This window comes from Diabrotica virgifera, chromosome 8 (assembly GCF_917563875.1).
Source record: "Diabrotica virgifera virgifera chromosome 8, PGI_DIABVI_V3a".
Taxonomy (NCBI): domain Eukaryota; kingdom Metazoa; phylum Arthropoda; class Insecta; order Coleoptera; family Chrysomelidae; genus Diabrotica; species Diabrotica virgifera.
The window spans coordinates 125,215,889-125,241,817 of NC_065450.1; the positions used below are offsets into that span (position 1 = coordinate 125,215,889).

Below are 25,929 nucleotides of genomic sequence, written 5' to 3' on the forward strand. Positions count from 1 at the left end.
TTGGATTGACATGAAATTTGGCATACGTATAGCTTACATGTCAAAGAAAAAAAGTGATATTGTGCCGATGTGTGCTTTTGCCCTGGGGGTGACTTTCACCCCTTCTTGAGGGTGAAAAAATATATGTCCAAAATAAGTCCGGAAATGGGTAAACTGACTAATTTTAAGTATCTTTTGTTCCATAGAGCTCTTTCGCCAAGTCAACACTTTTCGAGATATTTGCGAGTGAATATGTTCATTTTTCAACAAAATAACCACATTTTTAGACGGTTTTTCGCAAATAATTCAAAAAGTAAGTATTTTGTCGAAAAAAACGTTCTTAGCAAAAATATAGCCTATAAAAAATTTAAAAAAAATGGTGGACGCATTAGGTCTCTGGATCTCGTAGAACCAGGGTTATAGCCAATGAAAAATAGATTCATATTCACCAAATTTCAAATAGAATATTTCGACTTGAAATATCCAAAAAATTAAGCACTTTTTGGGGAAAACCCATTATAACTTTTTTAAAGTGTTAAAAAAAGGTTTATTTCTGTTTTCACAAAAAGTTTCTAGCATTAAATTTAAGCAAGTTACGCTCAAAATAAAGTTGGGCCCTTTTGTTTTTGCAAAAAAAATCGGGAAGACCACCCCCTAATTAGCAACTTAAATGAAATTAATCGTTACCTCTCCACAAATTATTTTACTTATGTTGTGTTTATATGATCTGTAAGGTTCATCGATTCAAAGTGCATATTTTTGAAAAAATTTGGTTACAAAGTAAAATTTTTAAAAATTTAAATTTTGAAAAATATGCTTTTCTTCAAAATAACTTAAAAATTGTTAGAGATACCAAAAATCTCGAAAAACAAAAAAGTCAGATTTGCTTTTCTGAATATCATGTATTTTTTTGTTTTTCTGTTAGACAAAAATTGATTAAGATTTGGTGTTTCTAAATTAGCATACATTCGTGATCAGTGACTCGTTCAACCCCTTTTAACTACAGCCCTTTCAATAATAAGGACTTTGAACCGATGAAACTTACAGATCATATAAACAATATATACACGAGTCAAGAAACTTGTGAAGTATCGATTAAGTTCATTTAAGATACTAATTAGGGGGTGATTTTCTCGATTTTTTTACCAAAACCAAAAGGGACTAACTTTATTTTGAGCGTAACTTGTTTAATTTTGATGCTAGAAATTTTTTTTATAAGACAAAAATGAAGCTTTTTTTAAACACTTTAAATAAGTTGTAATGAGTTTTCCCCGAAATGTGCTTCATTTTTGGTTATTTCACGTTAAAGTATTCCATTTGACGAATATGAACCTATTTTTCATTAGCTATAACTCTGCTTCTACTAGGTGTAGAGACGTGATATATACACCATTTTTTTAAAGCTATTTTTTACAGGCTATATTTTTGCTAACAATTTTTTTTCGACAAAATACTTACTATTTGAGTTATTTGCGAAGAACCGTCTAAAAGCGTGGTTATTTTGTTGAAAAAATGAACATATTCACTGCCAAATAACTCAAAAAGTATTGACTTAGTGAAAAAACTCTATAGAACAAAAGTTTCTTAAAATTAGCCAGTTTATCCATTTCCTGACTTTCTTTGGACGAATATTTTTTCACCCCCAAGAGGGGGTGAAAACCACCCCCAGGGCAAAAGCACATATCGGCACAATATCACTTTTTTTCTTTGACTTGTTAGCTATGTGTATGCCAAATTTCATGTCAATCCAAGCGGTTCTTTAAAATTTAGAGGTTTTGCAATATTTTACCGTTAAAAAACGGACTATATTTTTAAGATTTTCCGTAAAGTGCGCCACTTTCAGAAACCAAATCTATCTCAAAATAGATCAAATCAATGTTTTTTTAAAGGGTAATTTAAAGTAACTGAGTCGTTTACGATATTCAAAATTTGGGCAAAACCCTCCACGTTATTGGGGGGTGTGAACATGCTTGTCCCATTTATTAATGCCCTAAAGGACTGTTACTTTAAATTATTTATATGGAAATTAAAAATATGGATAAATCTGAAAAAAATTAGAAATATAGTTTGTGATAAAATATACAAAATAAAAAAAATAGATCTTCACGCATCTCTAAAAAAAGTTATATGCTTTTTTCGAAAAAAAAGCATTAAGTTTAAGGTTATGTACACTCAACCTACGGGTCTATAAAAAATTGACATGTTTTGTAAAAGTATCAAGTATCAACTATGCGTGTCAAGTTTTTGAAATTATTAAATTGATTGCATCTCACCTAAAAAAAATAAAAACAAAAAATTACGTTTTTTGGTTGTGGGTGAAGGGGTGGAGGGTTGCGCTGAGTCTTATTTTTAATCACATTGACGTAAAAAATGAAAACAATTAATTCTTTGAGTGAGAACGTTTTGCCTCTCTTAACGGGGGGTACTCTTTAAAAGATTATCGATGACGTCATATATCATAAAGTAGTAGTAGGTAGGTAGTAAAAATAACTTGCAAGATATAACAATAAAATGCAAAAAAAAAACTGAAATAAAAAATCTATCTATCCTAGCGTTACCTCTGAAAGTAATAAACTCGTAAGATAATGGAGTATTTCCACACTTTATGAGTTCATTTTATAACAGTAATTATTAAGTTATTTAGTTTTCTATTTTCACTCAGCAAAATTTTAAATTTTTTTCTTGGGTCAATATTCGCCAATGAACTAAAATGTGTAGTGTAAAATTAAATACCTTACGTTAGCTCAGTTAGTAATTTTCTTAAATATGTTGTTTTGTTATAAGATCGTACTACTTTTCATACCGACATATTGCTAATGGAGTGGGTAGAACAAATACCTCTGAGAATCTTGGGAAAGTCGCAGTGAAACTTCTCAAAGCAACAACTTATAATAAATAAATGCAAGTATACTAAAAAAATGTGTACATTATTAACATTTTTTTTTTTACTTAAGAGAACAGAAATATTCAGTCAGTTACAGTTTAATTATCAACAATTCAAGAAACATATGAACATAATAAACACGAATGGAACGATTAGTAAAAAGATGGAGGAATTGATAAAACATACAACAGTATAATAAAAACGATACTCGTAGATGGACTAATAATTACAAAATTTAATTTTTTAGAACATTAAAAAATTGTTGCTAAGCAAACTGCAAAATAAGTGAAAATCGTTATTTGTTAGTAACTTTTATTAAAACTGGGACCGTGCAAGTTCGGCAAAGCGACCCCTATTTCTACGCTCTATACTAAAATTCGCACTTTTAATTATATTGGCCAATTATATTAGTCCTGGCTACTGGATAATTGTCAAGGCCATAGTCCAAAAAAATAATAAGAAGAAAAAATAAGATTCAGGTTATGTTATGAAAACGTCAACAATTGTATGTAGTAAATAAAATTAGTTATTAAAATGCAGTACTGCAAGCAAAATAAAATTAATTAAATTTACCTTTATATAATAATTGCATATCATATCAATATTGTGGAGCAATATATAATTTTTCTGCTTCATTGACAGAAGGTATGAAATATACGTCAATTTGACAATTTCAATTGACAATATGAATTATTTAAGATAGTTGCAATATTTCTCCGCGACTCGCGCAGGGTCGTTTCTCGTTTCCCCTTCCAAGTACTTGCACACCGCGAATACTCTGGGCTAAATAGCAAAATACAAGGAAAAGTTATTTAGCAGCAATTTTATTGCTGGAATCGAATCCTATGATTGTATATATTAATAATATAGGTATGCAAAGTCCGCAGATAGTGTGCTACTTTTTTTATAAACAAAATGGCGCCCGAAAATCGTGTTTTTTTCAATGTTGGCTCTATAAGTCCAAATATTTTAACTTTACCCCAAAAACACCCAAATAAAAATTCACCGTAATTAAATTCTGCATAGACATGTGTTTTTACCGATTTACTTTGACGAAAATTTTTCCCGGAAAATGCGGGTTTTTCCAACAAAATCTTTAATTTTTAACTAAAATCTTAGATAAGTATTTGTTTATCAATAATTAAATAACTTGGTAACATAAAAGCTCTTTTCGTATAGATAATAATTCCGGAAGCCCATGGAAATTGAAGAAACAGTTTAGCAACAATTGAATTGTTAATTAAAAATTTACGGTCGCTATAATAACCACAATAATTAAGTTACATAAGAACAACTATGATTTTTGTATAAAACGACACTGTACCTATCTAATATACTTTACAGAATTAAAATTGAACTATTTAAGCGGCCTCAGGAATACTTTAAAATTATAAACAATTTTTTGGCTTATAAACAAATAGAATATCTCGGGAATTTTTCAATTAAATTAAATAATGAAAACGGTATTGGAAAATAAGCGGCAGGATGCTTTTTTAAAATGAAAACCGTTTAATTGTGATGAGTGGTTCCTGAGATACAATCGGTCCAAGTTGACCGGCATTTACGGCAAAGATATAAACAATATTATCATAATTTTCGAACCATCACCTTTTATCTTCGCAGTTTATTTTCCTCTTTCTCCGCACCAATTTTCATATCGTTAAAATACTCATAACATATATTATTATCGATATTATGGGTGAAAATTGCCAAAAATAGCAAAATTCCAATCAAAAATTAGGTTGGAGAAATATTGGAGGCATTTACATTACATTACATTTTCTCCAACCTAATTTTTGATTGGAATTTTGCTATTTTTGGCAATTTTCATTCGTAATATCGATAGTTTTTATTATAATAATATATGTTATGAGTATTTTAAAGATATGAAAATCGGTGCGGAGAAAGAGGAAAAGAAACTGCGAAGATAAAAGGTGATGCTTCGAAAATTATGATCCTATTGTTTATATCTTTGCCGTAAATGCCGGTCAACTTTGACCGATTGAATCTCAGGAACCACTCATCACAATTAAAGGTTTTTCTTTTTAACGAAGCATCCTGCCCCTTTTTTTCCAATAACGTTTTCATGATTTAATTTAATTTAATATTTCTCCAGATATTCCATTTGTTTATAAGCCAAAAAATTGTTTATAATTTTAAAATATTCCTGAGGCCGCTTAAATAGTTCAATTTCAATTCTGTAAAGCACATTAGATAGGTACAGTGCCTTTTTATACAAAAATCATAGTTATTCTTATGTATCATAATTATTCTTTTTATTATAGCGACTGTAAATTTTTAATTAACAATTCAAGTATTGCTAACCTGTTTATTCAATTTCCATCGGCTTCTGGAATTATAATCTATACGAAAAGAGATTTTATATTGCCAAGCTATTTAATTATTGATAAACAATTAATTATCTAAAATTTTAGTTGAAAATTAAAGATTTTGTTGGAAAAGCCCGCATTTTCCGGGGAAAATTTTCGTCGAAGTAAATCGGGAAAAACACGTCTCTATGCAGAATTTAATTACGGTGAATTTTTTATTTGCGTGTTTTTGGTGTAAAGTTAAAATCTTTGGAGTTATAGAGCAAAAATTGAAAAAAACACGATTTTCGGGCGCCATTTTGTTTATAAAAAAGTAGCACACTATCTGCGGAATTTGCATACCTATATTATTAATATATACAATCATAAGATTCGATTCCAGCAATAAAATTGCTGGTAAATAACTTTTCCCAAAAATGGCCTATTCTCCGATAATCTGCCCAGACTATTAGTGTTTTACCCAAAGTTGGGTATTGGGGTACTTCACAAACCCTCAAAATTTGAGACCGATCCATTAATTAGTTTAAGAGTTATTCTAATTGTTTATCCCAGAGACCTTTATTTTGCAATAACATAAGACAGAAAATCATGAAGATAGAGCAATTCTGCGTATGCCAAATGAAAGTAGAAAACCGATGCTATCAAAATGTACTAAAAAAAGATAATCCTAATGCCAAATTTGTGAAATTTTGTAGTTTATAAACATTTAGAATAACTTTAAAAACATTGTCCGTAGAAAAAATCATTTTACATATTAGAAAAGCTAGTATTTTACACGAATTTTTAAAAATGTCGTTCAATTGGTGACTATTCGTGGTAAGTGAAGGGGGAGCTGGGAGCCGACAAATGCACGAGTTCAAAAACTAAAAAAGGCAACTTAACACTACTATCATTTTCTATATCTCGGGATCTACTAAATATATTTTGATCGTTCGTTTTTTAATTCGTATGTAATTTTTCTGTACATTACAAATATGCAATTTGTCTAGACATTTATTAATTAATAAACAGTCTAATTTGTTTAAACAATTTTTGAAAAAATTATTTTTTCACAAAAATCCATGATTTTAATCATACTATCGTTATTAATCATAGAAAAAGTTGAGGTATACTATAATAAATAAATTATCTTCAATAAATAATTTATCTAATAAAATCATTTATTTATTAAAATGTACTTTAACTTTTTCTTTGATCATTAATGATACAATGATTAAAAAAATAAGATTTTTGTAAAAAAATATTTTTTCAAGAATTGTTTAAACAAACTAGACTGTTTCTTAATTAATAAATTTATAAACAAATTGCATATTTGTAATGTACGTAGAAATTACATACAAATTAAAAAAATAAAGATCAAAATCCATTGAGTTGATCCGGAGATACAGAAAATTATATTAGTTTGAAATTGCTTTTTCGGTATTTTAACTCGGTGGATTTGTAGGTTCCCCCTAGTAATCGTTTGAACTATATTTTTGAAAAATCGTAGAGGGTGCTGTGAAGGTACAATGTTTGTGCAAATTTTTTAAGAAAAAATACAAATCCCATTTTTTAAAATGGCATTAATGAGATTTTTAATCCTTATAAACAAATTAGCTGTGAATTAAAAAAAACATATGGCTAACTTTGTCCCAAATGAACCCAGGCTAAATTTTTTTATTTGAAAATTCGTGTTAAAATACTATCTTTTCGAATATATAAAAAGATTGTTTCTACGGACAACATTTTTAAAGTTATTCTAAATGTTTACAAATAAATAATAATAACACTACAAAATTTCAAAAATTTGGCATTAGGATTTTTGACTATATTAATTATTTTTTTATCTTTTTTTAATACATTTTGATACTATCACTCTTCTACTTTCATTTAGCATACTCAGAATTGCCCTATCTTCATTATTTTCTGTCTTATCTTATTTCAAAATAAAGGTCTTTGGGATAAACAAATAGAATAACTCTTAAACTAATTAATGGATCGGTCTCAAATTTTGAAGGTTTGTTAAGTACGCCAATACCTAACTTTGGGTGAAACACTAAAGTTATATGGTAGTTTTAGTAAAAGTTATTAACAAATAACAATTTTCAGTTATTTTGCAGTTTGCGTAGCAACAAATTAACTTTTTAACTTTAAAAAATCAGCATTTTGAAGGTTTTTCAATGTCCTAAGAAACTGAATTTTGTAATTTTATGTCAACTATTTAGCTTTTGAATAGAGTGCAAAAAATCGAAAACATCGCTATTTTTGCTAAATGGCACAATAAGGTACCTAATTAAAAACTATTTAATTTAATTCATTCATTTATTTAAGTTATTTCGTCGTTTCATTAATATAATATAATTTTGTAATCACAATTATTGATTCAAACTAATGGCAGGGGAGCCCAAGCGGGGATTTTTGCAGTTACTCGAGCGCTTCAGAAAATCACATGGGGAGAAACCTTGTACTCTGTAAATGTACCCCTACCATATATGGACTCTTAATAAAGGGGAGTTCGTTAAGGGGGTCCGAAGAAAAAGCTATCCTTAGAAAAACTTGAAATCGTCAGAATAAGATATCTTATTCTAAGGCCTAAGGAAATAAGTGAGTCACAAAGTTTCACAAAAAGCGAATATTTCTCGAAATGAACGTCAGATCAAAAAACTGAAAAATACTTGTTCAATATTTTTCAAAAATCTATCGAATGATATCAAACACAACCCCCCACGCAGAGGGGTTTAATTTTAAATAGAAACCCCGCGATACTTCGCGAAATGAACATTAAATCAAAAAACTGAAAAATACGTGTTCAATATTTTTTTAAAAACCTATCGAATGACATCAACCACTACAACCCACGGAGGTGGGATGGAAGGTTACTTTAAAATCTTAAAGGAGCCCCCATTTTTTATTGCAGATTTTGATTCCTTACGTAAAAATAAGTAACTTTTATTCGCGACATTTTTTCGAATTATGGATAGATGGCGCTATGATCGTATAAAACGATTGTTGGAAGTGGAAAATTAAATTAAAAAATGGAAAGTCCCCACTAAAATGCAAACCTTAACTTTCTTTGGTTTCAGGATCTGTTCTTCACAACCCAATAGGTTCCCATAACGTTCGAGTAGCTGCAAATTTAGCATACTTGTCTCCCCTACTGTAATTTATTTGATGCTTGGAGGTCCAGATTTAGTGTTTCATAAATAAGTGAAACAGATTCCGGCCTGAAGGCTTATATGTCAAATAAAGTAGTTGCAGTTTAAAAATTGTAGGTAATTCTTATTATATTATAGTAGAAGTGTAGTTACTAGAGCATACTTTGACCATTGACCCTTCTAAAATTATTTTTTGATGGATGCGCAATGGCTCGTCTTATCTTGGCGTATGAGGTATGTTCAAGACCTCTTTCACACCTGTTAGAGACCTGTTTAAGGCCTCTTCCAGGATTGAACACAGGGTGTTCTAATGGTGACTAACAGTGTCTGATCAGAACTGGAAGATGTCTTTAAACAAGTCTTAAATAGGTCTGAAACGGGTCTCGAATAGGCCTGAAACATGCCTTAAACAGCTCTGGAACATGTCTCATATATATCGATCAGACGAACGGTCGCACATACATAAAAAATTAATTGAAGCAGAGTCAATGGTCAAAGTGCGCTCTAGTGTCTACTCTTCTACTTATTATTTACGAGAAAACAAAAATGAATAATCAAAGATAATTTACAGCTTACAGAAGAAAGGAAGAAAATTAAAACATACTCGAATAAAAATACAGCGAGAAAATAGTGAAATCAAGCAACAAGCTAGAAAGGTTAAAATAAATTTAAAAAAATTAGATGCTGAAAATGTCTGATAGAGTAGAAGAGGAAATCGATTTACGAGCAAAATACACAATCATATAAAATCCAGGAAAAACAAAGATAAAATATAAACAACAAAACAGAGTCAAAACTGGGAAAGAAAAGATACAGTGTGATTCATTAGGAAAGTAAGAAACGTTAATTGTAGATAGGGGACACTTAAGCGGTCTCAAAAATACACTTACATACTCAATGGGTCTTTATTAATCAATAACAAAGATACTGGCTATTTTATCTATTTTGCCATTTTCTTATTTAATTTATAACTTTTTACCACACCGTATATATATTTTATAATTGGCAAGCGAATATTCTTTAAGAGGAAACAGTAGCGATCAAAAGGAAGCGAAAACGCGATCCAAGATTGCGGCTGTAATTTTAAATATTCTTTTGAGATTTTGGCACACGTATTCGTAATATAATAAAGAATGGCGGTACAGAGCCCAATTTGAAAAATACATTAATATGTGGAAATTACTCTGTAATTAAATACAATATTACAAAAACGAGCCTGTACCGCCATTAAGAAGAACAAAAGAATACACTTTCTTCAAATAAACTTTTTTATCCGATGCCTAGATTTTGTGTCATTTTGGAACTACTAATGAAATAAAAAATTTTAGTAGTTCCAACCAAAAAATAGTCACCGGGGGGTGACTGTCACCCCCCAAGTAAAAGCAACCAAAGGCACAATTTCAACTTTGAAGTGGAGGGTAAGTAGAACCTAAATCCAAATTTTCATCCAATTCGGAGTTGCCCCTGAAAATTACACGGTATCGCCGAATTTCCCGTTGATTTACTGGGCTATTTTCTGTAACAAAATAAATTAGTCTAAGATTACCGATTATTTTTCCATTTTTGTGTCTGCATGCACATTTAATGTAATTCGGTTTTTTAGTAAAATAAGTAATAGTTACACTACTGCATTATTGACACAAAACGAAATAAAACCATATAAATATACGTAAGTATGTGCATACATAATATTATGTACAAAGCATGTAGTATTATCAGAAAACAATGAACACACTAGTATTACGTATATTATTTCTTTCTGCTATAACAGTGATCGGTTATTAGAATATCCAGGTTGTAGGAATATTTTTGCTTGGCACGAAGGCTATTCCAATAAGCGGGTTCGACTGTATACCACTAAATTTAGTTTTCATCCTCTTTTTAAGTGCAGAATCCATTTTAAAAAATGTAATGTACAGTGTGTTGTTTTTGAGTCGCAATATTTTTCCAATATTTATTAATCCGGACCTGGATTTTTTAAAATTATGAATAAATTAATTGATTGGTCACCTTAAAGAATATTCGCGTGTCAAATATAAAATAAATATACAGTGTGGTTAAAAAGTTATGAACCAAATAAGAAAATGGCAAAAAAGATAAAACACCCAGTATCTTTGTTATTAATGAAGTAAGACCCATTAAGTATGGTATTTTTGAAACCATCTAAGTGTCCCCTTTCTACAGCTAACGTATGTTACTTTCCCAATGAAACACCCTGTATAAATGTACATGGAAGAAATATTTTGAAGAAATATTTCCTAAACATAAAATAACCCACTTCATAAAAGAAATAATTCTTGGAACTAAATCCAAACATAGAGGAAGTTACAAGGAAAAAATTCGGAATGAACTTCTTTAACATCAGTTGTATATGGGATTAAACCACAATTGATTGTAATGATAATTACATATTTTACAATTAGGTATTATTGTTGTTTGATGCTTTGATCTTCGATTTTAAATCTTGAAAACGTTTCAAAAAAAAATTCTGGATTGAAAATCGAAACGTTAAAACGAATGTGAAATGTAATACTCATACAATCAATAATTATAGTTTAAACCCATGTAAATACAATTAAACTTGTAATTACTACAATTGATCCATGTAAATTATAATAAATTTCTTGTTCTTGAGAAAAGACACTACCGAAATATTTCTAAAATTAATACCATCGTCACAGTGTGTCAAAGCAAAGTATGAGTTAGACAATAAATTTAGGCGCATCCTCCAATTTTGTAAGTGAGCGCTTTCGACATTTACAGAGAGAAAACATAATAATCAGACAAAATAATATAATGGGTATATATTTGAATTGATTTATTATTTACTTGCCAGTTCCACAATAAGGGAATTTTTGAAGAAACAATCTTAGCACAGTTTTTGAATCAGTTAAAATGTGCCTTTTTTGAATTTGAAAATATTTGACATAGTATCATTTAAAGTAATCAACATGCTTTGAATTCTGAATAGGCAAGATGTAGTGATTAAACGTCTCTGAGTTATCTTTCATAAGAAACTTACTTGAAATGTAAACCGCCCAACTATCGCGACTATAGAGTTTTTAACAAAATATATGATTTAATATCTAAAGTATCTAGTATATTGGTCATATTTAACAGTGTTCAGGCTCATAATTACTTATGTCGCGATGGTTTGGTGGAACAAATAATGCAGCAAAAGGAATAAGAGATTTGCAAAAAGTGCAGAGAATTACTGTGTATGAATTACTGGTGCAATATGATGTTTTTAAGGTATTCCTGAGCTTGACCGTCTTATATGCATGAAAGGAGGTTCGCTCCAGAAGGTAAATTTAGATTAACACTGGCTAGACATCTAAAATCCATCGACCTGATCAGCATTTAGAGATTTTCGGTTAGAACAACACAATCCATGAATATATCCATAGACATTATGTCTACAAAACAAGATTTCGAACTTTCACACTAAATATCATAAATAAGAATAGACGGACATAAGAATATCAAGTGAAGATCTTTTAGAAAATGGAACAAAATAATAGAAAATACATGCAAGGAGCAACTGAAGGTGAGTTATAGAAAAAGAAAGACTGGATGACTGAAGAGATGCTCCAACAAATGGACATCAGAAGCAGTCATAATAATAAAGATCCGGAAAAATACTGTCAAATTACTAGAAGAATTAAAAGAATGATAAACGAGTCAATAAACAGATGATTGGGTTAAAAAATGCAAAAAATAGAATGGCTTAAAAATAATTATGAAAAGACCTACATAAAGGCATTAGACAAATAACAACTCAAAAAAGTAGGCTACCACAACAATTAGTGCATAATGGGAGTGTCATAACAGATGCCTAGTATCTATTGAAAGTGTGAGAATCGCATATAAAATAGTTATTTATGAAACAGTTCGTGAAGTATGCTTTTTGCGAACGCACGCGATGTTTAGAGCACGAGCGACAGCGTTGCGAGTGCTATACATCGCGTAAGTTCGCAAAAAGTACTTCACGCACAGTTTCATACAACATTGTATCTACGATAAACAAATAAAAAAACTGTAACTCTTCGTCATTGGAATTCATTTCTATTATACATTTTTTAGAACTTTAACATTTAAAAATTCCAACTTCTTTCAAACCACAAAACTGTCAAAACTTTTGTTGTAATTTATTGCTCATATGTCATCACCATGACAACGCGAAAGTTAAGAATACTTGATTATGAAAGTGTGCCAAAAAACAGTGCGAAAAAGTAAATCCCATTTAAAATACATTGTTACTTCACGCACATTTTAAATCCTTCACGCACTGCTATCTATAATGACAGTTTTCACAAACTAAAAACTTATTCATAATATGAGATAAAGTAGATAAACATTTTTTATTGATAAGCGTCTAGAAATCGTTGTCAAATAAAAACGAAACAATATCAGCTTCCTCCCCCCAATATAAAAGATGAGATCAAAAAGGTCATTTCATCCCTGACTGAAGGCATTCAAGGCCCTGATGGTATTCACGAAAAACATCTTAAATTGATGTACGAAACGGACTGTCAATTCAATGATATGGTACTACAACTATTCAATAACATACATGATCGTGGTAAATTCTATCAGGAATGGATCAACTTTTTAAAAATACTTATCAAAAAACAACCCAGTTAAAAGGGAGTACTCAGAAGCGGTTTTTGACGAGGTACTTTATGATGCTACAGAAGTATGCCTTCCCCATGACGAATGGTGTGCTGATAAATAACATTCGATGTGGGGAAGATACTGCCATTATAGCTACCAGCTTTGAAAACCTTCAGAATCTATTATAAAGAACGACTGAAGTATCTGAAAACTACGGATTAAAAACAAAATGGATGGTAATTAGGAAAAACAGAACATTGGCAGAAACTCTATCATTGACTGAGACACCTATAAAACATGTAGAGGAGTTTACACACCTGGGAACAAATGTCCACAATGAATGAAATATGACAACGAAGATGAGATCCAGGATGGAAAAAGCAAATTCAAGCTATATTAAGATGAAGATTATATATACCAGCGGGGAATATTACTACCATTAAAAATTCGACTAATCAAATGTGACGTATTGCCAGTTCTACTATATGGGGTGAAAGGATGTAGCCTAAGAGCTAGTGAACCCTCCGACTAACGGTCTTCCTGTAAGGCTAGAAATTTGTATAATGATAATTCATAGCACACCAAGACTAAAAACCATGACATGGCAGGCATCAGCCCTGCACGTGTATCTACCAGGTGAATCGAAAAGTGCAAAGTTTAAATTTAAGTATGTGTTTGAGTAAGTCATTTAGAAGAAATGTGTACAATGACAGGCGATTCTGAAGAGCATAAGACCTTGCCAGGCGAGGGGAAAGATTACGGGTTTTTCCTAAAATTATTTTTTTTGCATCGAACAAAATTTTTTTGGGTTTTTTGAATCATTCCAAACAAAAAAGATCTTTAGTGATTTTTCTCTTAGGTTAATAGTTTTTGTTATATAAGCGATTAAAAATTTTGAAAATTGCGAAATCGACCATTTTTAACCCTAAATCGGACATTTAACTAAAAATTTCAATGTTGCCAAGGTAGGTAGATATTCTTTAAACATTAGTTGATGAAATCCGGAAGAGTTTTTTGTAATACAATATCGGAAACCCCTTTGTTTTTCAATTGCTACTCAAGCGGGTGTGACACTGTAGTATAAGTGAGGACGTTTGAGTTGGCATAAATTCATTATCTCGAGAATGGGCAAATTTGAAGAGAAATCCTCAGATAGGTCGATTTTTGTTTTTAAATTAGGACTTTTTGCCATTTATATAATACTAGTGACGTCATCCATCTGGGCGTTATGACGTAATCGATGATGTTTTTAAATGAGAGTAGGGGTTGTGTGATAGCTCATTTGAAAGGTTATTGAATTCTCTATTCAGTAATATAAACATTAACATAATTATTTATACAGGGTGTACAAAACAATTTTTTTTATTAAATTAACCTTGATTAAATTTATACACCCTAATAAATAATTATGTTAATGTTTATATTACTGAATAGAGAATTAAATAACCTTTCAAATAAGCTATCACACAACCCCTACTTTTATTTTAAAAAATCATCGATTACGTCATCTCGCCCAGATTGATGACGTCACTGGTATTATATATATGCCAAAAAGTCCTAATTCAAAAATAAAAATCGACCTGTCTGAGGATTTCTCTTGAAATTTGCCCATTCTCGAATTTATGCAAACTCAAACGTCCTCACTTATACTACACTGTCGCGCCCGCTTGATTAGCAATTAAAAAAACAAATGGGTTTTCGATATTTTATTGCAAAAAACTCTTCGGAATTTCATCAATCAATGTTTAAAGAATATCTATGTACCTTGGCAACATTAAAATTTTTAGATAAATGTGTGATTTAAGGTTAAAAATGGCCGATTTCGCAATTTTCAAAATGTTTAATCGCTTATATAACAAAAACTGTTAACCTAAGAGAAAAATCACTAAAGATCTTTTCGGTTTGGAATTATTCAAAAACTTGAAAAAAAATTTTGTTCGACGCAAAAAAAATAATTTTAGGAAAAACCCCTAATCTTTCCCCTCGCCTGGCAAGGTTTTGTACTCTTCAGAATCGCCTGTCATTGTACACATTTCTTCTAAATGACTTACTCAAACACATACTTAAAGTTAAACCTTACAGGAGAAAGTTTATTTTACCCCTAAACTATGCACTTTTCGATTCACCTGGTAGATATATGTGCAGGGCTGATTCCTGCCAGGTCATGGTTTTTAGCCTTGGTGTGCCATGAATTATCACTATACAAATTTCTAGCCTTACAGGAAGACCGTTAGTCGGAGGGTTCACTAGCTCTTAGGCTAATGGATACTAACAGGACAATTAATAAAAAAAATCTGGGCCTTCGAAATCTGGATATATACATACATGAATTCACCAAATACCCTGGACAGACCATATAACGAACAGAGAAGTACTGGAACGAATGGAAAAACAACAGGAAATTGCGTTAACAATAAAAAGACTAGAATACTTCGGTCATCGTATGAAACATTAAATACCGCCCCCAGCAACTCATTCTTCAGGAAAAAATGGATAGTATGGGGCTTCGGGTAGAACAAGAAACTCTTGGATGCAAAATCTTGAATCATCAATCAGAATCTGAGTGGTTCGGCCTAACATTTATCCAATTATTTAGACAAGCTGCCAAGAAGATACGAATTGCCATATTAAAAGCCAACGTCTACAAAGGATAAAGTAAAAAGGACAAAGGACAAGTAAAAGAAGGCTAAATATTATTTAAACGAATGTGAGTTAAGGTGATACAGTCAAAGGCGGATCCAGAACCGATTCTCGGAGGGGGCCATGGGCTTTTTTTGGGAGGGGAGCTTCACCGAGGGACTGAGGGAAAATTTTAAAAAATTAGAGCTACAATGGTAAGTTGTAAGGTACTTTTCACACATTTTTGAGTGCCATAAAAACTTTCAAAATTTCTCGTACCTATACCTACACTTTCTTTCTGGTCCAAGTGCAGTTCTTTCTACAAGTTTAATACTATTTTTCCTAAGGCTTCTCCTGTCATGCGTTGTTCTTCCCCTCTTTCTTGATTTTCACTAAGTATTTTTATGTTCTCATAAGCTACACTGAACTTGACAAAGTATTCACGAATTGTTATTGTGTGTCTTCATTATTGTGTATGTAAGTCAAATTTAGAGAAAGCTGTTCTACGTGGGATACGTCGGCCGTTTCGTCAAATATGACAGAGTAATAATTTGAATTTTGAACCTGATTCATTATTTGTTCAATTATTTCTTCAGCATGTGTATGTTGCTCGAGAAGATGCTCTGGATAGGTGTTCTTTAAGAGTCTCATAAGTAACCTGATGCGGTTTTAATCCCTAACAATTCCCTGAAATTTCCCTCATTGATAGGTCCAGCATCTTCGTCCAGAAGCAGAAGGCCATCATCACTATGGCCTATTAGAGGAATATTTTGTTGACCTAAAAACACAATAGACTCTAATATTGGTCGTAGTCTTTCTCTATTTTCTTGTATCTCTTGAGATCTCTGAGAGTCTATCTGGTTAATGACTGACTTTTGCGGGTTGCAATAACTTTATAGAAAATCCAGACCAACCTGATCGCACTCCTTGCGGTATGACGTTTTTTCATGGGTTTGTATGGTTTCTCTGTGTCCATGAGTTTGGAGAAAGATGTTTAAGGTTTCGTAAAATGGCTTTGAGCTGTCATTCCTTTATTGTGACTACATTTTTATTCTTGTTTCTTATTCTTCTTCTTTTTCTTTGTGTGTACACAATATGGAGTGGCTGCCAAGGTCGTTCTAACAACTGGCACTTTTTAAATTTATTAACATTTTGATTTACAAAACATCCTATGTCATTTTTTAAGCTTCCGTTACTGTTTTTGTTCAATTCTAGTCCAAATGACATATTTATCCCTTCTTTTGTACATAAATATGTGCTTGAAACTAAAAACGTTTGAACTGCAAATATTAAAATTTATATTTTTTTAAATTCTCGGAGGGGGCCATGGCCCCCATGGCCCCCTCTCTGGATCCGCCCTTGGATACAGTAGCGATCAACAGGTAGCCAAAACGCGTTCCAAGATTGCGGCTGTAATTTTGAATATTTTTTCGAGATATTTGGCACACGTATTCGTAATATAATAAAGAATGGCGGTACAGAGCCCAATTTGAAAAATATATTAATATGTGGAAATTACTCTGTAATTAAATACAATATTAAAAAAAACGAGCCTGTACCGCCATTAAGAAGAACAAAAAAATACACTTTCTTCAAATAAACTTTTTTATCCGATGCCTAGATTTTGTGTCATTTTGGAACTACTAATGAAATAAAAAATTTTAGTAGTTCCAAAATGACACAAAATCTAGGCATCATCGGATAAAAAAGTTTATTTGAAGAAAGTGTATTTTTTGTTCTTCTTAATGGCGGTACAGGCTCGTTTTTTTAATATTGTATTTAATTACAGAGTAATTTGCACATATTAATATATTTTTCAAATTGGGCTCTGTACCGCCATTCTTTATTATATTACGAATACGTGTGCCAAATATCTCGAAGAAATATTCAAAATTACAGCCGCAATCTTGGAACGTGTTTTCGCTACCTGTTGATCGCTACTGTTCCCTGTTAACAGAAAAAAACATCTCTTAATTAAATCACAAGTTTATTCCACCTCGGAAATACTTCTTCTTCTTCTTCTTTTATATAGGCAGTACTGCCTGTTTTTCTTCAACGGTGCCTTTCATTCTGCCCCTAAGTTGTCATTCCATCTTTTCCTTGGGCGTCCTATACTTCTCCTGCCTAACGGTGACTTGTCCCTGGCTAATCTTACTATCCTTGATTCAGACATCCTGCTTATGTGCTCATTCCACTCTTCTTTTCTGTTCTTTACCCAGGTATTTATATTGTCTACCCCACATATGCGTCTGATTTCCTCACTTCTTAACCTATCCTGTAGTCCTTTTCCAGCAATCCTTCTTAAGATCTTCATTTCGTTGGTTTCCAGATGTCTTCGTGTTTTGCTTGTATCTGGTCTTGTTTCGGCCATGTAAGTCAGAACTGGCCTAATAATTGACATATATTCGGGCCTTTGTTTCCAATATTAGGTGTTTGTTTTTCCAAATTGTGTCGTTTATGCATCCGGCCGTTCTACTGGCTTTAATTATTTGGTCTTTTACCTCTTCTTTGATATTGTTGTCGGCTGATAGATTAATTCCCAGATATTTGAAAGTCATTACTTGTTGTATAATTTGATTGTCTAACTCCAATTTGCATCTTATTGGTTCTTTGGCAATTACTAAGCTTTTTGTTTTTTGGGCTGATATTTTCATATTCATTTCTTTTGCGTTAATGTTGAACTCGTGCAATAATCTTTGTAGGTCCTCTTCGCACTCTGCTACTAACACGGTGTCATCAGCGTAACAGAGTATTTTTATCTCTCTATTGCCCATTTTGTACCCTCTTTTTTTCTTCACTTGTTTTGTTATTGCATCCAATATTATATTAAACAGTAGATGGCTTAGTGAATCTCCTTGCCCGATTCCTGTGTTTGTTTCTATGGGTTCTGTTATTATTCCATTAACTTTCATTTCTATTTTATTTCTTACATATATGTTTTCTATCTATCAGTTTTATGATATCCAGTGGTAAATTTTTCTCATATAGTAGGTGTATCAAATCTTTTAATTGGATTCTATCAAACGCTTTCTCTAGGTCTATGAAACAGAAAAAGGCTGGTTTGTTATATTCTAATGATTTCTCCGCTATTTGCCTTATCACAAAAACTGCATCGTTACATGATCTTCCACTTCTAAATCCTTGTTGTTTATCCGATATATTTATGCACGCCATTATTTTCTCCATAAGTATTTTTGTTGTGAGTTTCAGTATAGTGCTCAGTAAATTTATCCCTCTATAGTTACTGGGGTCTGCCCTATCACCTTTCTTAAATAACGCTATCATTTGAGTGGTTCTCCATTCTTCTGGAATTCTTCCTGTATTTATTATTTTACTTATACGGATATTCAGTTCTTTGTGAAGTCTATCTCCTCCGTATTTTAAAAGTTCATTAGCTATTCCATCTTTATCCCATCTTTCCCAGGAGCTTTTCGATTTTTCATCTTTTTTAAGACGTTCTTTATATCTTCCTCTTTAATTTCTGTTTTCTCATCCGATTCTAATCCTGGTGTTTCCAGTTCTTTGTGATTAGCTGTTTGATAGAGGTTTTTTAGGTAAGTTGTCCATCTATTTGTATCAATTTGTTTTACTTCTATCAATTCCTTCATCTCTGCTCTTTGACCTCTTATCATTTTCCACATTTCCTTTTGCATCCCATAAAAGTCGTGCTCCATCTCTTTTGAAAATGCTTCCCAATGTTCTGTTTTCTTCCTTCTTACTATTGAGTTTAATTCATTTCGTACTCTTTTATATTCTTCATATGTTTGTCTCGTTCTTTTAGACTTGTATTCTAGGTAGATTTTCTTTTTTTCTTGGCATTTTATTTTTATTTATTCACAGAACCATGGAGTTCTCCTTTTCTTTCGTATATGTTTACTTATCTTACGTTCTCCAAGTGCTTCCGTTGCTGCCATTTTGATATTATCTCTGATCTTCCTCCAACTTTCTTCTATGTCTTCATCCGGTGTAATGTAGTTTTCATTCAGTACTTTTGCAGTCTTCTCTGGTATAGATCTCGTCTTGACAAGTCTCGTAGCTGTTCTACCTTAATTCTTCTCTCACATTCAACAGGGTCTTCTTTCCTGTTTCTTTGTAGCTCTATTCTGATTTTTCCAAGTACTAGGTTGTGATCACTTCCAATATTATACCTCGGAAATACTCCTATAATATTTCAAACAGAAAAGATAGTAGTAGATTTTTAGCACAAAATTGACTGCAAAAGTTCATGGATTAGGTCCAAATATTTATTGCCTCAGATAGCCAAACTACACTGAAGACTTTGAAGTCTATAACTAATGAGTTTGTAATAGCTTGGAACTGCGAACAGTCACTGAAACAACTCTAGAAGCTCAATAAAGTAACTTTGTTACGAGTGCCAGTGCATAAATTAATTACTGGTTATGAGATTGCTGATAATTTAAATAAGGATTTCTTCTTAGTTAAAGAAGGATTTAGTGCTCATCTTTTCGCTGTAAATATATTCTGCGGTGTACCAAAAAGCCTCAGAGTGGAGATGTACGAAAATAGGAAGAGGAACTTGTAGCCTACTGGGAAATATTCCAGCCAAGAGCAAGAAAAAAGGCGATTAAAACTCTCTATTTCTTCTTCTTCTTCTTTTTATGTAGACATGACTCTGTCTATTTTTCAATGTGCCTCCAGTAAGTTGTCATTCCATATTTTTCGTGGTCTTCCCACTGATTGTCTTCCTTTTGGGGAACCGTCTCTCGCCGTCCTTACTACTCTATTGGTTGTCATTCGGCGTATGTGGTCGTTCCATTCTACTCTTGTTTTTCACCCAATTATTAATGTTGTCCACCTTGCATCTCTGTCGTATATCTGCACTTCTAGCACTATCCCATAGTGTCTTACCATCGGTTTTTCGATGTGTTTTCATCTCTGCTGTTTCTAGCATTCTTTTTGTCCTTTCTGTATCAGGTCGTGTTTCTGCCGCGTATGTCATTATTGGTCTGACGACTGTTTTGTAAATTCTGCCTTTTACTTCTTTTCCGATATTTTTATTTCTCCATATTGTGTCATTCAGGCAACCTGCGGCTCTGTTTGCTCTATCCACTTGATCTTCCACTTCGTTTTCGAGCTTTCCGTAGCTAGATAGTGTGATGCCTAGATATTTAAACTCCATGACTCTATTATGTGGCCTTCCAGCTCTAATTTACACCTTATTAGATTTGCTGTTATAACCATGCATTTAGTCTTTTTTTGGGAAATTAACATGTTCAATTATCTAGCGGTTGTACTAAATTGGTGCAGCATACGTTGTAAATAATCTTCACTTTGAGAGATTAGTATTGCGTCGTCTGCATAGCAGATTATTTTAAGTTGTTTTTTTCCCACTTGGTATCCTTTTTTTGTTCTTATTTTGTTATTATTTTATCCATGATCAGGTTGAACAATAGAGGACTCAGGGAGTCTCTCTGTCTTATCCCATTGCCAGCTCAATTGGATCAGTTAGTTCTTCATCTAATTTTATTCTAATTTTGTTGTTCTGGAGATATTTTCGATCGTTTCTCTCTAAACTCTCTATTTGTTACACCAAAATATTTGTACAACAAAAATTCAGACTAGTAATGGGTGTTCGCACTAAACACTGCTTACTACGATCTTATCATATCTGGAAAAAAGAGCAAAAGTAAATAGAGCAATTTCAGGTCTTACGAAAATGGCGAGGAAACGGTTTATTATATTGTCTGCAACTGTTCTCTTAATCTCTTATGTGTTTTCCATATTTGCTCTGTACTCTGTGTTGTTTCTTGCATTTAATTTTTCCTAATAAATCATCATAATCATACATCTCCAAGTGAAGCAAAAGGCACCTTGCGGTGTTTCAAGTAGCAGTATGCGGTATGATGGTAAGGTTGCTAGTCCCACGCATCATCTGTTGAGTTCCGTCTAATTTTGTTTACTAGTTTTCTCCATTCCCTTCTGTTTTTTTATATCTTTTTAGCATCATTCCATGTTAAATTATTTGCTTTGAGTTCTTTCTCTATTGTTCTTTTCCACGTATAAGATGGTCTACCCTTTCTCTTTTGCCTTGAGCATTGTAATATAGAGCTTGTCTAGCAATATTTGTTGCTGGTTTTCGTAAGTTAATAATAAATAAAGCATTATAAATACCAAAGGGAATGATTCTGAACAAACTTAAATACTACTCTCAAGAAAAGTAAATGGATGAAGAACATGATAATAACAATACAATTTTTGAAAACCAGTTATTGAGCATGCGGCATAGGAGGTACATTAGTGATGAGTTATCACAGATGCAGAAATCTCAAATACCTATTAATTAGACAAAATTCCGAAAGGTAACTGCAAACCCACCAATTTTGTATATATTGAATACTTAATAGGTACATAAAATGTATTTAAAAAAATTCTTGCAGAATCACAAAATCATTAACCTCGTATATTATATCTGTTAAAAATTGAAAGTGCCAACTGTGCTTGACCAAAGACCAAAAGTAACTAATAAAATCACAAAATAATAACCATCATAATGATCAGCACCAAAACTTTCACGTATATAAAGAAATAGAGTTATTTTCTATTTCTATTGGTAATTAACCACAATTTAAGTTTACAATACCTTGATTTTGATGTGTCTTCGTTACGTCACATAAAAATTATGTATTCATTGGAGTTCTAAATCGACTATTAATAGTCCTGGATCTCGCGTATGAAAAAAAAGTTGATTAATAGCAAGCTGAAAATTTGTTAATAGCTTAACACGGTCTAGTCGGACAAACTTTGATGTATGGGAACACTGGAACAGGGGAAGTTTTAATTGTGGAACAGTTTAAAAATTTGGAACCCCAGATTACGAAAACGTTCCATGTATTTTGTCGGACAGAACATCCAATTGATTTGTTGCCATTTCATTAAACTCTCATGCAAAAATAAGACTGGTGTTTATCACCAACTGGGCTTTTTAATGAGTGGAACTCGAAGAATATGTCAAATGACAGGAATTATGTTGGTTAGTAATAGCAGTCTGATTTTTGCATGAGAGTTTAATGAAAGGGTAACAAATCAATTGAATGTTCTGTCGGACAAAATACATGGGACGTTTTCGTAATCAGGCGTTCCAAATTTTTAAGCTGTTCCACAATTAAAACTTCCTCTGTTCCAGTGTTCCCGTATATCAAGGTTTGTCCCACTAGACACTGTTAAGCTATTAACAAATTTTCAGCTTGCTATTAGTCAACTTTTTTTTTCATACGCGGGATCCAGGTCTATAAGCTTAAGTGTAATCTTAGTATCCAATTAAAAAATAAAATCAATGAACACAAAACGAAAAATTGCATTCTCACATATTTGTTTTTAGTGATCTATGACTTTATATTTAAATGTTTTTCAAAGATAATAATGATGGCTCATACCATTTTGGAAAATTATTTAATCGAGATGGTTATCAGATCCCTATACTGATTGCAATTTCTGTCTATACTAAGCTTATCCTACAATAAATAATAAGATAATGTATGAGTTTGAAAATGTTGTTTTGTTGTTACTTTGTAAAACAGTTTCAAAGAGAATTCTTTCCCAAGTCATCTATAGTTTTTAAAACAGTTTAGCAATCTACAGAAAGTGATATCTAAGAAGAGTGTGGGGAAGTGCAGCAGACCAACTCTAACCGCCCGTCGTGCGGCACAACAAGCATAGCGACTGGTCACGGGGGGGCTGCGAGAGTGGCCGCCGCCTATGAAGGAACGGGGCGCTCGCCTTGGTGTGTGCGGACGTGCTGGTTGAGGATAGCCTTCTGCCGGAAGTGTTTCCCGCACTCCGGGCACTCATAGGGCTTCTCACCGGAATGGATACGTAGATGCTGGTTGAGTATAGCTCTCTGTCGGAACGTCCTTTCGCAGTATACGCAGGCATACGGTTTTTCATTGGCGTGAATCCTCAGGTGTTGTGTAAGATGACTCTGTTGTCGAAACCGTTTTCCGCATTCTGGACAGCCATAAGGTCTACTATCTGTGTGAATCCTCTCATGTTGTAGTAATGTTGACTTCTGTTTAAAGTCCTTCCCGCACGTTAAACATTTAAACAACCGTAACTCTCCATTTAATCCATTAGAAACTTTTTTTAACCCTGCATGTTGGTGTTGAATTACATCGGGTAATGATCCGACTCGCAAGTCTTGCATATTGGATGCATATTGATCAAGTTGACCATTAGTGTCAGCCCCCAAACTAGTTAGCATCACTCCTGGCTGCTTCAGATACTGTAACGCTGAAAAACTGCCTGCACCCAACATGTGAGGTGGTACAGGAGGCGGAGCTGCCGGGGGTGGAGCTCTTGCATATTGTTGGTACGCCTGTTGTTGCTGCTGCTGCTGAAGTTCCGTAGAAAAACATTGAGATGCTGGTCTTGGCTCCATATCCATTGTGGGTTGATCAGATGGAATGTCATCCTCCCTTGGTTCTGCTTGTGTTGCAGGGTACGGAGAGGGAGCAGGTGATGGCAAACTTTGGTCCCGTGGTGGAACAGTATCTGCCTCAACACCCAACGGTACTGTGGGGCCAAGAGCCTGTTGTGGACTGCCAGCCCCCGATACTGCTGATTGTTGAACTGGAGGTGGGTAAGCATCTTGTGGTCCCCACTGACTTTGAGCCCTATCTATACCATCTTTATAAAGTACATATGGGGCAGCAGTATCTGAAATAAAAAAAATATTATTAATATCAGTAAACATATTGAAGTGACATAGTAAAGCTAGTGTAATAATTATTTTTGTGGGATTTACACGTAAGTTTTTACATATATTTTACACCAAAAAAGAAAGTCAAAAACAATGGCGTTAGGCAAAATGGACCCCATAAAGACTTCATTGACCTCAGACCATAGCTCGGATGATGACCTAAAGCCAAACGCGTATTAACTACTAAGGAAACATTTTACACAAAATTGATTTTTGTTTATATTTTATCTTCAGTTATTCAAAAGGAAAATTTAGACATGTTGGCTCAAATCTTCAACAAAATATATAAGACAGTAAGACAGGGCAAAATTCATAGGTAATTGTTAACATCAGCTTTTGCTCCACTAGCAAAAAATTAGAAATACCAAAAAATGCAGTGATTATAATCAATTTCATCAATAATTAGGTACATACATACTTGAGGTAGACGAAATATCCTAGTAAAAACTGGTATAAATCCATGGCTTATTCACCTGCTTTTATATATAGGCGTCAAGAAAATATGGAATTATTTTTAAATTTAAAGCATTTATATTATATTCTACTACACATACAGAGTGGGCCAAAAAAAAAAACAGTCCACATCGATATTTGGCGGTATTTATTAGATTTTCAGGAAATGAAGAAACAATCGATTTTTGATCTAAGGGGACACATTTTTACGATACATACATCTGTCATATGTTAACCCCTCCCTTCCATTTCCCACACCCCTTATTTTTAAATAGGGAATAGGGGTCGTGTGCTACCTCATTTGAAAGGATATTCAATTGTCTATTCAGTAATATAAACACTGACATAACAGGGTGTACAAGAAAAATTATTTTGAATTAAATTAATTGACACAAAAGAAGAATGTATGCAATTTATTTAACTCAAAATACATTTTACTACTGACAGAGAACAGAGACAAATGTTTATTTGAGAAATAAATATTGTTTTTCGCTTAAATTCAATATTTGATGGGTGGCAGCTTGAACATTGAAATTAAGCAAAAAGTAATGTTTATTTATCAAAAAACATGTTTTTCTGTTTTGTGACAGCAGTAGAATGTATTTTAAATAAAAAATTACATACATTCTTCTTTTTGTGTTTTAATTAAAATATTTTGTTTACACCCTGTATAAATAATTATGTTAATGTTTATATTACTGAATAGAGAATTAAATAACCTTTTAAATGATCTAGCACACGACCCCTATTCCCTATTTTAAAATAAGGGCTGGGGAAAGTGGAAGGGATGGGGTTGACAAATGACAAATGTATGTACCCTAAAAATGTGTCTCCCTTAGATCAAAAACCGACCTGTTTCGTCATTTCCTTAAAATCTAATAAATACTGCCAAATACCAAGGTGTACTGATTTTTTTGGCCCACTCTGTATACAGGGGGGGGGGGGCATTAGAGCGAGAAAGTCCAGTTACTCGTTTGTCGTAAGAGATACGAAAACAAGTTATTTAGGTAAAAGTTGGGGCATAAATAAGACGGTAATTTAAAAATACAGGATTTTTAAATATACAGAACCACACGTATTGATAGGGTAACACAAACTTATGTTTTTTTTTAATAGAACACCCTGTATATTTTTACATTTTCGGATTCTTCTCGATGTCTTCTTTCTTAAAATATGGGGTTTTGTAATATACGAGGTAGT

At 32.6% G+C, this 25,929-nt stretch overlaps 1 protein-coding gene across 1 annotated transcript in view; it reads right to left on the bottom strand.

The window, feature by feature from the left end:
* The window catches only part of LOC114336924 (zinc finger protein 883-like), a 49,779-nt gene extending 25,603 nt beyond the window's left edge, over nt 1-24,176 (bottom strand). Inside the window, exon 1 of the mRNA XM_028287312.2 lies at nt 23,298-24,176. Within this exon, the coding sequence (XP_028143113.2) occupies nt 23,298-23,961 (664 nt within the window). The 5' untranslated portion in view covers nt 23,962-24,176. The remainder of the gene's footprint in view (nt 1-23,297) is intronic.
* Between the last annotated feature and the right edge of the window lie 1,753 nt (nt 24,177-25,929).